Below are 16,503 nucleotides of genomic sequence, written 5' to 3'. Positions count from 1 at the left end.
TATTTATTTTTATGTGGTGCTGAGAATCAAACCCAGTGCCTCACTCGTGCAAGGCAGGCGCTCTATCACTGAGCTACAGCACCAGCCCTAAATATGGATTCTTTACTAAATGATTTTTCATCTTTCTGATCGATCTTCAAGTAATTGACATACAAGTCTGAAACTATCTCAATGTTACCATGGAAACTTGGAGCAAGAATATCCTAGAAAGCACATGAACTTGTTCAGTTACTGTAACCTAACTTATAAAGAATGATAAATTATAGCACTTGAAATGGCTCATGTTATAGTAGGAAAGATCATTTCATTAAGGAAACCACAGTAAAATTCTCCTGCTTAGAATGGTATTTAAGGATCTGGAGACACCGGTAAATTACCAGAATAGTATTGTCAATTTTTATAAAAGGTCTTTGACACCAATGATTATGGTATAATAGTTACATAATGCCTTACAGATTATATATGTCATATCAGTTATAGACAATTCTGGAGATGATAATCTATTAAAGTAGTTCAAAGAGAGTCCCACAGGAATCTCTTTTGAAATCACTGATTTCAACTTACTAAAGATATGGGTGTACAAGGTAAGTGGAAACATTTTCTGCTATTCATATGCAGATGAGTTTCATTCTGCTCAGAAACATTAGGAAAATTGACATCACACGTGACTTCAAGCTATTAAATGTTAGTGATAGCATCGTAGGAAAACACAATGGCTTTCAACATATGACAGTTTGTGTCTAAAGTAAAAAATGGACAGTAATATGTAAGATAATCAAATTATATAATAAAAATTCCTATTACTATTGGGGAATAGGATTTTTCTTCCCACCAAGTCAGTGATATTTCTGAGATCATATTGTTCACTGTGAATTTAAAGGGAGCTCTTTCTCGACTGCAAACAGGCAGGGAATCTAACTGTTCTTAAGACTGAGATTCTTTGGGCTGGGATTGTGGCTCAGTGGTAGAGTGCTTGCCTCAAGCGTGTGAGGCGCTGGGTTCCGATTCTCAGCACCGCATATTAATAAACAAAGTAAAGTCCATTGACAACTAAAAAAATATTTAAAAAAGACTGAGATTCCTTGAATAGGACATTACTTTCCTATGTTCATATATGATTACATGACCAATGTAATTCTGCATCATGTACAACCAGAAGAATGGGAAGTTGTACTCCATATATGTATAATATATGTCAAAATATATTCTACTGTTATGTATTAACTAAAAAAAAACCTGAGATTCTTTAGAAACATGCTAAAAATCCTGTTCTTAGGAGTGTCAGAACTATGTGTGCTGCAAATAGTTTGTGAAGTCCTATTGGTTGGCAGTAATCAGATATCTACTCAGATGCCACTGGTCAGTCTGAGTGTTCTTGGAGCTGGTAAATGTGCTTTTTTGAAGGTGGATGCAGGGCACATTAGAGTCAATGTGTTTTGTATGTGGAAATGGAGCAATAAGAATAACTTCCTGATTAATGATAGCAAATATTCTTAAAATTAAAGTTGGCTAGCAAGCACACAAATTCACAGAACTGGGAAGGCTTCTTAAAGGTTATACTACCTTGGACATGATCCTGGTTATCCCCAACAAATGAAGTTTTGGTTTACTTATTGATAGGTTATCCCCCCTAAATTTGCCTGTTCTGCAAAAAGTGATATTTAAATAAATGAGTCAGTCTCACAGAGGAATGCTGATTTAAAATGTTCCATTCCAGACAATTGATTCAGGATCTCTTGATGTGAGGACCCAGGAGTATCCATTTTAAATAGTTCTTCACTCTTGAGGGTAAAACCAGCTACAGCTGAATATACCAGGTATCCAACATGGGCACTTGAACTTATTTTTAAGACCAAATACTTTTGCTTTCCTAAAAACATAAGCAGATATGTATACATGCTTACTTAGGTCTATACTACTTACACGTTAGAGGTAGATAATAAAAGATTCTTTTATTTTTCAAAAATATATTTTATGTAGTCACACAATTTTTTCCCCTTTGAAAATATTTTAGAATATCCAGAGAGTTGCAAGAGAACAAGAAATCCAGCTTTTCTTCTAACAAATTACACACTTAACTTTTGTCACATATTGACACAATATTTAATAATCTTACTTGGATTTGGGAAAGAAGAAATAAATACACAATAGTTGAATTAAGTCAAGAATCAAGATCAATTTGTTTCCAAGACTTTGAAGAGCTTCTCTTGTATTGTTCCAGTTCCTAAAACAAAAATGTATTATTTTTAAGAAAAATCAATTTTATAAATTCAAGTAGACATATTAAAGTTGCCTTAGCATTTTTAGATATAACAATGTGTTCTTTCTAGCATTATCAATCTCAAAGCTTGTTGATAATTATTTTATAAGTGATTATACTAAAGATTAATTTTCTAGAAATAGTCTTCAGAGTTTCTGTCTAATCTAAACAGAAATGAATTTATTAAAGTTTCATACAAAATTATATATTTCATATATCATACAAATTGTCTTTTAACTAATAAAATGTAGCATCTGTCATACTTTAAATATTGATATCATTTTAATTTGCTGTTCAAAGCTGAAGTTGAAGTTAGCAAAATATTAATATTTAAGATGTATATAATCTTTGAACCAGTGATTCTACTTTTAGAAATTTACCATACAGAATTATAGAGAGGTATACAAGGATATAAATGGAAGAATGCTCATTGATTATTTTTTTTTAATTTAAATTTAAATTTTTTTGGTACTGGGGGTTGAACCCAGGAGCACTCAACCACTGAGCCATATCCCCAGCCCTTTTTATATTTTATTTAGGGGCAGGGTCTCACTAAGTTTCTTAGAGCCTTGCTATGCTTCTGAGGCTGGCTTTGAACTCACAATCCTCCTACCTCAGCCTGCCAAGATGCTGGGAGCGTGTGTCTCATTGCTTATATATCTCAGCACACCAATAGAAACAATTTAGATTTCCCCCAGTAAAGAAGGATTAAACACTCAAGTGTTCATTCACACATGGCTTCCTAAGCAGCCAGCAAAAACAATGGTGGACATATGTCACCTGATAACAGCAAATAGCTAGGGAGAAGGCAGGATACTTCCATGTGCTATCTCCTATGTATGTATGTATGTATGTATTTATTTTGTTTGTTTTTGTATTGAGAATTGAACCAGAGGTGATATACCATAAACTAAGCTTCATCCTTAGCACTTTTTATTTTTTATTTTGAGATAGGGTCTCATTAAGTTGCTGAAGGCCTCACTTAGCTGCTGAGGCTGGTCTCAAATTTGCAATCCTCCTGCCTCAGCCTCCTGAGTTGCTGGGATTACAGACTGCACCACTGTGCCTGCCCCCCCCCCACTCTTTTTTAATTTAAACAAAAATATATAAAAGGGATAGAAAGGTTCAGCAAATGCTTTCCATATTCATATCCCCTAAAATCACGAATGCTTTGAAACTAGAGGGATTTTAAAAACTAAAAAAATACTGAAGTGTTTTCTTGTGCCCATGTGAAAAGTGGCAAAAGACAGACCTCAGAGATAGAATCAAGAGAGAGCCTTGGTCTGCAGAAAAGATAAAAGGGGTTTTCCTACAATCTGACCTGTGAGGACTGGTTTCACAGGTCAGGAGGATCTCCATGCATCTGTAGGGACAAGGGCAAGACAGATTCTGGACAGCAATCATAAAAGAAATACTTTATTATAGAGACTTACAATAATGAGATATTAAGGAATACCGCCACGGGACATCTCCTCTCCACTGGCAGATTATTTGGGGGTAGGATATGGATACATCTTTTTTGCCTAATGATTCAACAGGACTTGGGGCTTTTTTGGAGGCTTGAGTGTTGGAGAAACTGAATGGAAGTCATGAGTGTGCCTCTCCATCCTAGAAATGATATAGTCTAATTTCACTGCAAAAACTTAGAGGCCATGAAAATAATTTTGATTATATTTCTGATAATTATTTAGACCATTAATAATAGGGCATAGGTATGGGGGAGTATCAAGAGGAGGATAATATCTGGTCTCCTGCAGGCTAGGGCCAGTCCTCACTCATGGGTCATTTCATTATATTTTAATGAAATACAGCGCCATCCTCATCCCAAGAAGAAAAAGAATCAGAAGCAACTGTTTGGATTAAAGGTACACAGGCACAAAATACACAGACTAGACTGATTAACAGGTATCTTCAAAGCTGGGATACACTTTTATGTAATTCTGGAACACAATGGGTATTTAAAATTTAAAAGTAGGTAAATCATTTTTTTCCTTTTAAATGAATATCATTGCTCTGAATGTCAAATCAAAAAAAATCTAACGAGTATAATGCTACTTTCACTGAAAAATTTTATGTAGCAATAATCATATTAAAAGACCAAAGGAAATATGAAGAAAGAGCAATAGACAATTGGCTAGACTTTCACCAAATGTGGACGATTTCTTCTATAGGCTGTATCAATAAAACTAGCAGTGACTCCATACTGCCTACATAAAAATGAAAGTGTATATTTAAATGTCTAGAGGGAAATCGATAGGAATCTGCCAAAATTAATCTTTAGAGAATTGTCTTAAGTCAGCTGTGTATATCAGCACACAATTGGAAACAACTTATGGTCCTGTAAGTCCTTTGAAAGCACATGAAATAGTATTAAAATTTAAAATTCTGGACATCAGAATGTCAAATTTTAGATATCAATTAAATAATGAAAGCATTAAATAGTAATCACTACAGTATTTTTAAAACAAATGCATAAATTTATTAAGGAATGTAAATCCTGTGTGCAAGATGAAATCAATTCATCTGCCAAAACAAGAATGAAATTGGCTAAGAGGCAAAAAATTATTATTACTTTTCAGGTTGGCTTAAAAAATCTAGCTAATGGATATTTTTTAAGTAGATTATAGCAATTATTGATCTAATAGCAGTGAGGTACCAGAGTCAAGTGAAGAATGATACCCGCACCGCCGGGTTGCCTCTCAGTTCCCTTAGGGAAGATAGCTTTCAACGGGAACACTCACAATGCTCAGAAGTAACCTCGTCCTTGAATAATACCTACGCAGGTTAACAAAATAAATGTGGTCACTATGCAATATAAAGAGATACTCATCAATAATGGAAGTTAATCATTGACTCCTAAATATTAATCCAGGGTTGACGTCCAACAGATCTCTACAGCCAGGGTACATATATAAGGGTAATAACAAGGGTTATAACAGGATACATAACAAGGGTTATGTGAGGTCATTTTACAGTCTCTCCAAATGCTTCTCACCTTGCTATAGCTACAAAACCTTCTAAATAGTCATGACATCATTTTCAAAAGTCTTCCAGACTACTTTTAAATTAAGTTTTTGCTTACTTTTCTATGACTCCTTATGGTGAAAATAGAGTACTATGAAAAATACCCAGGTCACAGCTCCCAGCAGACAGCTGCCTTCAAGTTACCTTTGCAACAGTGTCACTGCCTGAGTCACACAGGCTGTCAGGGCTTTCAATTTAGAGTGCTTGCTGACTCTGCAGTGTCTGATTTTTATCAAACTAAGGGGAGATCTGAGAAAAGTCTAAATGTATTATTTAGTCTTGGTAACTTACCAACTCTTGTTTTCTTACATCAGACTTGTATATTACAATGGGACTATGTAAATGGATGGCATTGGAGAAGATGATGCTCAGTGAAGTTAGCCAATCCCCAAAAAACAAATGCTGAATGTTTTCTCTGATATAAGGAGGCTGACTCTTAGTGGGGTAGGGATGGGGAGCATGGAGGATTAGATGAATTCTAGATAGGGCAGAGGGGTGGGAGGAAAAGGGAAGGGGCAGGGGATTAGCAAGGGCGGTGCATGTGATGGACATCATTATCCAAAGTACATGTATGAAGACTCAAATTGGTGTCAACATACTTTATATATATAAACAGAGACATGAAAAATTGTGGTATATATGTGTAATAAGAATTGTAATGCAAAAAACCCCCAAAGTACATGTATAAAGGCAAAAATAAAATTTAAAAAAATGGGACTATGAAGGGCTGGGGCTGGGGCTCAGTGGTAGAGCGCGTGTCTAGCATGTATGAGGCACTAGGTTCAATTCTCAACACCACATATAAATAAATGAATAAAATAAAGGCCCATCACCAAGTAAAAAAAAATTTTTTAAAAACGGACTATGTAGGCATATATGGAATGGCAGCCTCTAAATTTAAGCATAGATACTATGTTCTGTCAGGAATGTATATGTACTTTCAGACTAAAGTCCTTAACTGGACAAGATAATTTTTCTAGTACTAGCAAAGTATAGGTATGTCTGAATGTCCTAATGAAAAACAAAACCTTTCAGATAATCACATGATAAAGAATATTATGAAAGTTTCTCAGCAACCAGGTAAGAATCACTACCCATCTTTAACATTAAAAAAATCAGAAAACTGAAAAAAGATACATGAACATTAAGTCATCTCTGGGTGGTGGAATGACAGGTGATTTTTAAACTACTTCTTTATGCATATCAGGATTTTTTCCTACAGTGCAGATGTAATATTTAAATAATATTGAAAGTAAAAAAAGATGACAGGTAAATACACTGAAAAAAAATAAGGAATTCCCAAGGCATTCCAGATTCTGTAAAAAAAATGAAAGGAAATTAAGTAAATCTTTAGGATAATAAATACCTGATCCTTCTGGATTCTCATCTCATCAACTTCACTTTCAGCATACTGAGGATCTCGTGCTGGGTCCTTGATATCTTTTAGTGTGTAGATACTCTGAAATTACAATTCTCCAAATCATTTCACACCCATGACTCCTTAATGGCTACCATCTAACAAACCAAGCTCCAACCCTCATCCTGACATTGAAGCCATTCTAAGTCAAGTTTTCATCATCATTTGAGGCCCATTTGAAAGTCCTCCAGGTTGTCTTGTCTCTTTCCCCTTTCAGATGCTGTTGTTCTCTGCTCTAACAGCTAAAGATCTCTGTTTGAAAACAGAGAAGATCCCATGTCTGACTCATATTTCAACCTCCACAGAGCCTTATTTACAATAGATTTTTAAAAATAAATGTTCACTCAATTTTTGAGCATGAGAGATAAAAACAAAGTTATCATAGTAAGTTATAGGAAATAGTAATATTTCCTGTAACTGTTGAATAGTGCTAAAAATTCTTGCTTTAAAAAAATTATAAATAAATACCTTTGGTGGAAAGAGCTTTTCATACACCTTTTCCCACAGTTCCATTGGTGAATGGGCATGAAGCTTTCCAATGTCATTATCAGAAACAGGAGGAGACCCTGAAATTGAAAACTTTACTCCAAATGACTGCATCTCATAAAAATATAAATTTTAGATCACTCATTTCCCAACTCTCTAATATAGTCATCAATAAAATTTACTCCTACCCAGTCCAACAAGCCACTGGAAGATTCTACTATAAGAAGAGGAGGCGAGAAGTGATGAGTAAGCTGCAGTTTTCATTTTCTATACTCCCTATACCCATACCCAAATACACCAAATCCTTCTTCTCTTTCTTTCCTTCTTTCCTTCCTTCCTTCCTTCCTTCCTTCCTTCCTTCCTTCCTTCCTTCCTTTCTTCCTTCCTTCGTTCCTCCTTCCTTTCTTCCCCATCTCTCTTTCTTTCTCTCTTGTAAAACAGTTTTTTCCATGTCATATCCACATATATGTGAATGCATAGAAACTCTGGAAATATATAACAAACTTGATCCTTATGTATTATATATACTATTTTAGCTTTATTATGAGGAGAATGCATTTATATATTGCTTGTATAATTTAATTTGAAAAATTATAAAATTTGCTGCTATGTCCTAGCAGTTTTCTATCTATAACCTGAGTTTTTAAAATTCTATGTCTTCATCATTATGTTTACCCAAACTGTTGATCTTCCAAGACCTCCTTACCACTTTGGTAGGATATATTGATCTTATTCAGCTTTTCCAGATTTTACTTGTACTCTTCTCTCTCTGTGTGTATGTGTGTGTTTATTAAATTCTACACTATTTTATCATCAGGTCCACAGTTCAGACACTGAATATTTCTACTACCTCAAGGAACCCTGTGTCATAATTTTATAGGCATGCTCAACTCTTTCCCAAGCCCTCCCCTGACTTCTCCACCCACAGTCCTTTTTCTACCCTAGGACAACTACCAATCTAACCACTAAAACTTTTTCATTTCAAAATTTTTGTAGAATTGTAACATTGTATATAAGCCTCCCTGATAGGCTTTTACTGAGAACTTCTGGGTTAATTCTAGTTTGGGGCTAGTTTTACAGATAGAGCTGCTAGGAACACATACATTTTTTCATGAACATAACTCTGGGAAAAATGTCCACTAGTGCAATTTCTGAACCTTATAGTATATATTTGAAGTTTTCAGAGGGCCTACTATTTTATATTTCTACCTGCCTTGTGTGAGCGATCAGTTTTTGGTATTCTCACCAGTATTTGGTAGTATCACTATTTTTAATTTTAGCAGTTTTAGTAAGTGGTTTCAACTTGCATTTTCCCAACTAGTGATATTAAACACCTTTTTATGTCCTCTTCAGTGAAATGTCTGCTCATGTCTTTTACCCCTCACCCCCTCTTTTGTTCTTTTTTGGTATTGGGGATTGAACCCAGAAGTGCTTTACCACTGAGCCCCATCCCTATCCCTTTCTAATTTTTTAAATTTTGAGACAGTTGCTGAGGCTGGTCTCAAACTTGTGATCCTCCTGTGTGCCACCATGCCTGGTTTTCTTTACTCATTTTCTACTTGGATTTTTAAAAACTGAGTTCTCTATATCAAAAATAGTCAAAATAGTAGTCCTTTGGCAGATAAGTGGTTCAAAAATATTTTCTCCAAGATTGTAGCATGTCTTTCCATCTCTTCCATGGCCTTTCATTGAGTAAGAGTTTTTAGTCTGATGAGGTCTAAGCTCCTTGGTTAAAAACTTCAATAATTATCAACCCCTTTCAGATCTCCAATGTTTACATGGGCAAAAATATTTCATCAGCTGTCTAGATAGCAGCATTATCTACTGTCAATACACACAGTGATCCTCAGTACTACTAAAATTGGCATTAATTATAATTATAAAAATCAGTCTCCATGACTGCTTGTAGGGCAAAACCACCTTTATTCTTTTCATTCCAATTCAGTTTATAATCTCATTACAAAGATCTCTACATTTGAAGTCAACTCATCTTCACTTGTACAGGTCATGGAAGACGGGAATTATAAGAGAGAACTAGTGTCCATTAGTATGTTAAAATCAAACCATGCCACCTCCAAAGTATAAAGAATTGCAAGGCTCGAAGATTTTCGGAGAAAACAGCTTTTGTTTAAAGATAAGGGGCTTGATATAAAAACTCTTCAAGTTCCTTTTTTTGTAAAAGACTATGGAATCTCTGAGTTTAGGAAATATGGCTTTTAGATAAGGCAACCTATTTTTATGATGAAAAATTAAGACACAACTAATTGGTACAATCCCTTCAATCTCTTATTTGCTCATTACTTAGAACATGTAGCTTTGAATTTCCTGGCCATCCTATACTTATGGTTTTTTCTAAACTCAAGAAGCTAAAATGTAAAAGATCAGGATATCACTTAGGGGAAAAAAATGTATGTGTGTGTGTGTGTGTGTGTGTGTGTTTCTTTGTTTCTTTTTCTTTTCTTTTTTTGAATGGAATAAAGATTAGAAATCAGCCTCTTATATAGTGACATTCCTTCTACCACAAATATGTCAATGTGCTACATGGTGCATCAACATTGTATTTACAGAATAAACACATACAAAATAACCATAATGATAATGAAACCAGACATGGCGGTACATTGGAGATGAAGTACACATGGTGTAGGATAAAATCAATAAGTAATTAAAAAAAGATTGAATAATCTTAATAAGTTCACCAACCTATTTGACATAAAGAATCCAATCCTGCTGTGATAAACAGTGGTTTATTCTGATCCACACATATTGATTTACTACAGAGAGAAGAAAAGATTCTAATTTAGTTTAGCAATCAAATATACTGCCACACTCTACTGTAAACATCAGAGTCATGTTTTATATCTAGTCACTGATGAGAGAGAGCATTGCCCAAATGAACAAGTAAGTATCAAATTAATAAATTTCAAAAATTAAAGTATAGCATGAATAAAACTTTTAAAGGGAAAGAAATGACAGACCCATTACCACCAAAATCAAAACCAAGAGAAATGGCAAAGCTAAGAAAGAAACACACTAAAAGTTTCAATTCTATTTCAAGTTAATGTAAGAGTAATAACAAAGGGAGGGCTACTAAATTAGGGGGAAAGAGAACAAAAAGTGTAATAGTATCAACTTATTCTAGTTTCAAACAAATATTTAGTTGTACAATTTGAGAAACAGTTAATCAATGTAAGAAGCAGGAAATGATATGAAATTGTCCCTTTAAGAGCTGTTATTCAGGGAACTTTGCCAGTCAAGGAAAAAAAGAGAGAATAATAATCAGATATGGCAATAATACCAAATAAAACAAGAAATATAAGAAACACCTTAACAGTACCTTTTATCAATGCCAAATGCCAACTGGTTGATAACTCCACGTATTTTTAGTAACAGAGCTTCTGATTTACTGGTAAACTTAAAAAAAAAATCCAGAAGAATAAATGATAGGCTCTGCCTTTCAATCACAAAAAAAGATAAAATAAATAAACCTTTGAAGAAGTACAGAAATAATTATTGGCCCAACAAACATATATGACTGGGCAAAACAAAATTTGAATAAAGAAATCTTGATCACTTTAACTCATTCTTCGAACTTCATGAGTACATGGTGTGGAAAGGACTTGTGTTAATTCACTAATCATTTTAGCTACTCAAATGGATCACTATTATTGTCAAAGACTTTTTAAAATGTATGTCTCTGTGTGTGCACATATTCTTATTATGGTCTAGAAGAAAAATTACCAACATGCATTTGTGTTGGTTAGAAAACAAGAGGTATATATAAAAAATAACTTTCACATAGAAGGGCATATTGCCACCTTCAAAACAGTCACCATGGGAGCTGCAGACCGGTCCAATGACACTGAAGCTCACTAAAATGATTTTTAAACTTCTCTTCTGAATTGCCTTTGGAGCCTGAAAAATAAACTACTAAATATTCTCATTGGTGTCAAGTTTTATATCTAGTCACTGATAAGAGAGAGCATTGCCCAAATGAACAAGTAAGTATATAACCTGGTATATAACCAGGATAACTACACGAAAATATTTTTGGAGGATTAAAGGGGATAGATACTATTAATAATTAAACTCTCACACGGGTGAAAATCAGGACATATGTTTACCTTACAAATCTTTTCATTTTAAAAGATACCAAGTCATTCAGAATGTCATTCTGGCCAAACCAGAATGACTAAGATGCAGAGAAGTAGAAAACAACCTTAAAGGGGAAACAACCTTAAACTGCAATGAAATATAATTATGAAACAAAGACATGACTTTTCTAGTTTTTACTAGTAATTCTATAAGATAACCTTCATTCTGGAATAAGTATAAGGATTCCAAGGAAAGTATTACAAATGTATAAGATTTGATATATTTATTTTAAAGAAAGCTCTGGAATAATTTTAATGCTTCTAATAAGTGTTTAAAACTATTGGGGCTGGGGTTGCAGCTCAGTGGTGGAGTGCTAGTACATGTGAGGCACTGGGTTCAATCCTCACCACCACATAAAAATAAATAAAATAAATGTATTGTGTCCATCTACAACTAAAAATATTAAAATATATACATAAAGAGAAAACTTTAATTGAATCATTAACTTTAATTGGAATATATTTATTTTTATTATGTTATAATCAATACAATACTAATTACATTATTTATTCTATGGGAGAGGAATAAACTCAACCATAAATATGTTTCATAGAGATTAGGATTTGGAGAACATTAAAAGTTTAACTCAACTCCTTCAGCTGCTAAATCAATCACCTTATCTAAAACAGCCTCATTATTTCCCAAAGCAATTCATTTCATTTTTAGATAATGGAAGTATTAGAAAGTTCTATCATATTTTGAGTAAACTGTCTATACTGATTTTTTTCTAAATAGTAATAAACATTTCCAAATTAATCCGTCAATTAAGATATAAGCAAATACTGTTCAACTTAATAAATAAGCAAATACAATAAATACAATTCAAATAAATACTGTTCAAACATTAGGTGATTTTAAGAAAACATCTAATAAAACATATTTGGAATGTTCTGAAAAATTAAAATTTAAAGTCTATTGTACATATATATATATATATATATATAAAATATAATAAAATATATATTCTCAGTCATAACAGTCTAAGTTGCTCTGAAAACTTTGATTTGAAGGGAAGAGAGATGTGTTAGGCAAGTGCTCTGCCATCAAGCCACATCCCCAACTAGACCTTTTCTTTAAAAGATTTCCAGCAAAATTTGATTGTGCCATGGAAGATAATGATAACAGTAATTACAACAACCAATACTTAATTGAGTAATACTTTGTTCCAGGCCTTGTGCTAAATATTGCATGTGTATTCCCTCTGTTAATACTCACAAGAATTCTATGAAAAAGGTACATTTTTATCCATTTTACCCCAGAGGAAAGTGAGGCTTAAGTGAAATTAAGTGACTTACCTAAAAGTACATGACTAGTAAACGGTCACCCTGAGATTTGAACCCAGGTAACATTAGATGATTTCAGAGTTCATGTTTTTAACTTCTACAACAAACAGCACTTTTTTTTTTAACTCAAAAAATAACATTGCTAATTTTTTTTAAAGGGCATAGAGACTCTAATTCTTAATGGAAACTAAAAAATGAATAAACACATAGCCAATTTATCTCTTAAAACTTATTGAGATTTGTGGCTATAAGCAATTTAGAACTATTGCTTCATACAGAGGGGAGGCCATACAGCAGAGTGTGTTCTCACACTACCCAACACTCTGTATGTAGAGGTCTTTGGCAGTAGAAACAGGAAGGGAGGGGACGAAGTATCTTAGGCAAAGTGTTTATTGTTCATAGCTGTGCATCAAGGTGCTAATTTTTCCAAATTGGGTACACACCATTCAAGCCCAAAGGGTAGGAAATATACAAACCATTAATGATGCTCCATAATAATGTGCAACAAATCGAAGTGTCTTGCATATTACTTTTCTCTTCTCAGAGTCAAAATCCTATAAAAATCATTTATTAAAAAGGAAAAAAAATAAGTTGAGAGAACTAAATATCTGTAACAGGAAGAGCAAATTATTAAATCAGAGGTAGATTCTTTCTTTCTTTTTTTTTAAAATCCACCCTCGGGGGTAGGATTCCTCACCTTCATATTTGTTTCTATCAGCTGCAGCCTTCTAGAGCTACAGTTATCAGATCTGTTCTTTGTTTAAACACTTAGCTCAATAGAATTCAGATATAAGCACACATTTTATAGTGCAGAATACCCTAAGGATTCTCTGACAAGCACAGATAAGAAGAAACTAATTTTCTACTTCCTTTAATTTAAAAGTTGGAAAGTAGTCCTATCCCTCAGTGGGTTGAAGACTCATTTTTTAAAATCTTTCGTGTCCCCATTCTAGCCACTATATTTATTTTCTCTGTTCTAACTACATTTTCTTTTCCAAAATCTTTAAGATGTATGACTCCTTAAACTACCCCTCCCAGAGCTATTTTTTTAAAATTTCATCATTATTTTTCCCTCTCCCCCATTAAGCAAGCACAGCTCTGAGTGTACAACAAACAGTTGGAATTGGGAGAGATTACCTGAAAAATATCATATTTACTTCCAATTATGACCAGAGGTATTGGAAATGGGTCAATTAATTCACGATCCTGTTAATAAATGCATTTGATTAATTCATTATAAATATTACTTGCTATGTGCTCAGAAATTTCTATTGACTTCCAAAAGAATACCATTTTCAGTTTCTTCATAGATGTTCATTTTGCTTGCTATAGAATCTGTTCCAATATTATCTTCACTTACTAAGCTGTATTTCTTAAGAATTAAATGAGAAACAGCAATTTCCTTAAGTACTATGATATTTATTCTTTTGCATGTTCTGCACTTTTAAAATTTTTTATTTTTTATTTTTTAGTTGTAGTTGAACATAATACCTTTATTTTATTTATTCATTTTTATGTGGTGCTGAGGATTGAACCCAGGGCTTTGCACATGCTAGGCGAGCACTCTACTGCTGAGCAACACCCTCAGCCCCTGTATGTTCTGCCCTTTTGTTTTCTTATGCAACACATCATCTTTAGGAATTTTTTTCTATTTTGTATTGACTGTTGCAATAGCGTTTATACTGCACGGATTTGTTTTGTTCCAATACTGTCTGTGTAAGAAACAGGCATATAAACTCTGAGCAATAGAAAATGCTGCTTCTAGTTTTCTAGATGATGATACTTAGAATTGTATTTGGAGAATCCGTATTACCATCATAGCAACTTTGTGATTAAATTAGTTGTCAGATGATCAAAAGATACTGAATATGTGACAGACACTAAGTAAATGTATAGAGTGATGATGAAAACTGTTGTAACTCTACTTTTTGCTTAAATTGAAAGCTTCACCTAGTCTTTGCCAGGTGACTTTTGCACAGTCTGTTTTTTATCTTCACTTTACAGAGATTATAAAATCAATATCAAACTACTACTTTAAAACTCTATTTCTTTTGACTGGTGTAATATGCCATAACAATCACAGCAGATGTCTAACAAGAAGACATAAGAAATCTTCTTCCTTGTTTTGCTCTAACTGAGGTTTTATTAAATTGCTATAATTTTCCAGTGAACAAGTTCATTTACATCAAATGAATTTCAAGTCATGCATAAAAATCTAAAGAAGTTGTTTGTGATGCTATCTTCACTATGTTATGGGACTTAGGATTCCAGGAATAAACCCACAGCAACTCACTGGATGGTCCTTTGGCATATTACTCCACATTTTCTGCCTCAGTTCAGAAGCTGCTTTAGAATTTGTCTTTCCCAATTTCATTATCACTTTATCAACATGGCTTTTTGTGGCTTTCAGCAGATTTTCCATAGTGGGCCAAAGGTCATTTGGCTTTGAAAGATCCAAAACAAGAACAATAGAAAATGTCCTAAAGAAAGAAAAACATCCTTAAAAAAAAAAAAAGACTCAAAATAATGACCATTTGAAATCCTAGTGTACTGAAAATTATATAAGAATAACAATACTATAGCTGAAGAAAAAAATAGCATTATTCTAAGACAAAAAAAATATGAGTTTTAGTCTTCTGAATTCCAATGCTTTTCTCTAATGATATTTCAGTGTTAAATTGGTAGTGGCATGAAGTACAAATAGAGATGCTTCCAGCAATTGAACCCAACAATGCCACGTTTAGATCAGATTTTACTGTGTGCTCCAAAGAAGGAATGCAAAAACATGACTAAGAGTGGTGAAGAAGAAGGAAATAGATTCATTGATGGGCCTTGCTAGGAAACACCCAATTTATTTAATCTTTTCAACAATCCTTTCTAGAAGACATTACTATGTCCATTTATGGATCTGAAGTCTGAGGCATGAATTCATAGATATAAAATTACATGTCTTCCTGCTATACCATTCTGCCTCTCTGAAAGATAGACCACCACCATCACTACATGCATTTGTATTCTATCATGCCCATGAAATATAAATCTAAACTAATAAACCAAAAAACACACACTTAAAAAATGGGCCAATAAGCACCTGAAAAGATATTCAATATCATTAATTATTAGGAAAATGTAAACCCAAACCACAATGAGAATACAGAAACCTCAACATAATAAGTATTGCTGAGGATATAGAAAAACTGGAGCTCTTGTGCATTGCTGGTGGGAATATATAATGGTGTAGCTTATGTGGAAAACAGCAATGGCAGCACCTCAAAAAATTAAACAGAATTAGCATATGATTCAGCAATTTCATCTGGGTATATATCCAAATACTGGAAGCTAGAATTTGGACAAATATTTGGATACCAATGTTCACAGCAACATCATCCACAATTGTCACATACTAGAAACAACCCAAAGGTCTGTGGTGTAATATGCCATAACAATCACAGCAGATGTCTAACAAGAAGACATAAGAAATCTTCTTCCTTGTTTTGTTCTTACTGAGGTTTTATTAAATTGCTATAATTTTCCAGTGAACAAGTTAAACAAATAGATAAAAAAATGCAGTATATACCTATAATGGTATAATAGTCAATCTTTAATAGGAAGGAATTCTGACACAGGCTATACAATATGAATGAATCATAGAAAGTAGAATGATGCTTGCAAGGATTGGAGGAGGGGAAAATAGGGAGCTATTGTTTAATAGATAGAGAGCTTCAGTTTGGGTTGATGAAAATGTCTAGAGATGGATGGTGGTGATGGCTGCACAACAATGTGAACAAACATAATATGACCAAATTATACACCTAAAATGACTAAAATGTAAATTTTATGTTATGAATATTTTGTCACATTAAAAACCAAACATACAT

The 16,503-nt window shown here is 33.5% G+C and overlaps 1 protein-coding gene across 2 annotated transcripts in view; it reads right to left on the bottom strand.

The window, feature by feature from the left end:
- Nucleotides 1-1,989: 1,989 nt before the first annotated feature.
- Dync2li1 (dynein cytoplasmic 2 light intermediate chain 1) overlaps nucleotides 1,990-16,503 on the bottom strand; it is a 28,868-nt gene continuing 14,354 nt past the window's right edge. Inside the window, exons 6-13 of one of the 2 annotated variants that reach the window (XM_026385743.2) lie at nucleotides 14,919-15,105; nucleotides 13,763-13,831; nucleotides 13,102-13,179; nucleotides 10,525-10,601; nucleotides 9,891-9,961; nucleotides 7,170-7,267; nucleotides 6,651-6,743; nucleotides 1,990-2,224 (exon numbers count right to left, since the gene is read on the bottom strand). In XM_026385743.2, coding sequence (XP_026241528.1) covers nucleotides 2,162-2,224; nucleotides 6,651-6,743; nucleotides 7,170-7,267; nucleotides 9,891-9,961; nucleotides 10,525-10,601; nucleotides 13,102-13,179; nucleotides 13,763-13,831; nucleotides 14,919-15,105 — 736 coding nt within the window. In that variant the 3' untranslated portion in view covers nucleotides 1,990-2,161. The remainder of the gene's footprint in view (nucleotides 2,225-6,650; nucleotides 6,744-7,169; nucleotides 7,268-9,890; nucleotides 9,962-10,524; nucleotides 10,602-13,101; nucleotides 13,180-13,762; nucleotides 13,832-14,918; nucleotides 15,106-16,503) is intronic. The other variant, XM_026385744.2, reaches the window with a different exon arrangement.

Source organism: Urocitellus parryii, chromosome 12, assembly GCF_045843805.1.
Source record: "Urocitellus parryii isolate mUroPar1 chromosome 12, mUroPar1.hap1, whole genome shotgun sequence".
Lineage (NCBI taxonomy): Eukaryota > Metazoa > Chordata > Mammalia > Rodentia > Sciuridae > Urocitellus > Urocitellus parryii.
This window is presented reverse-complemented; position numbering and strand designations above follow the sequence as displayed.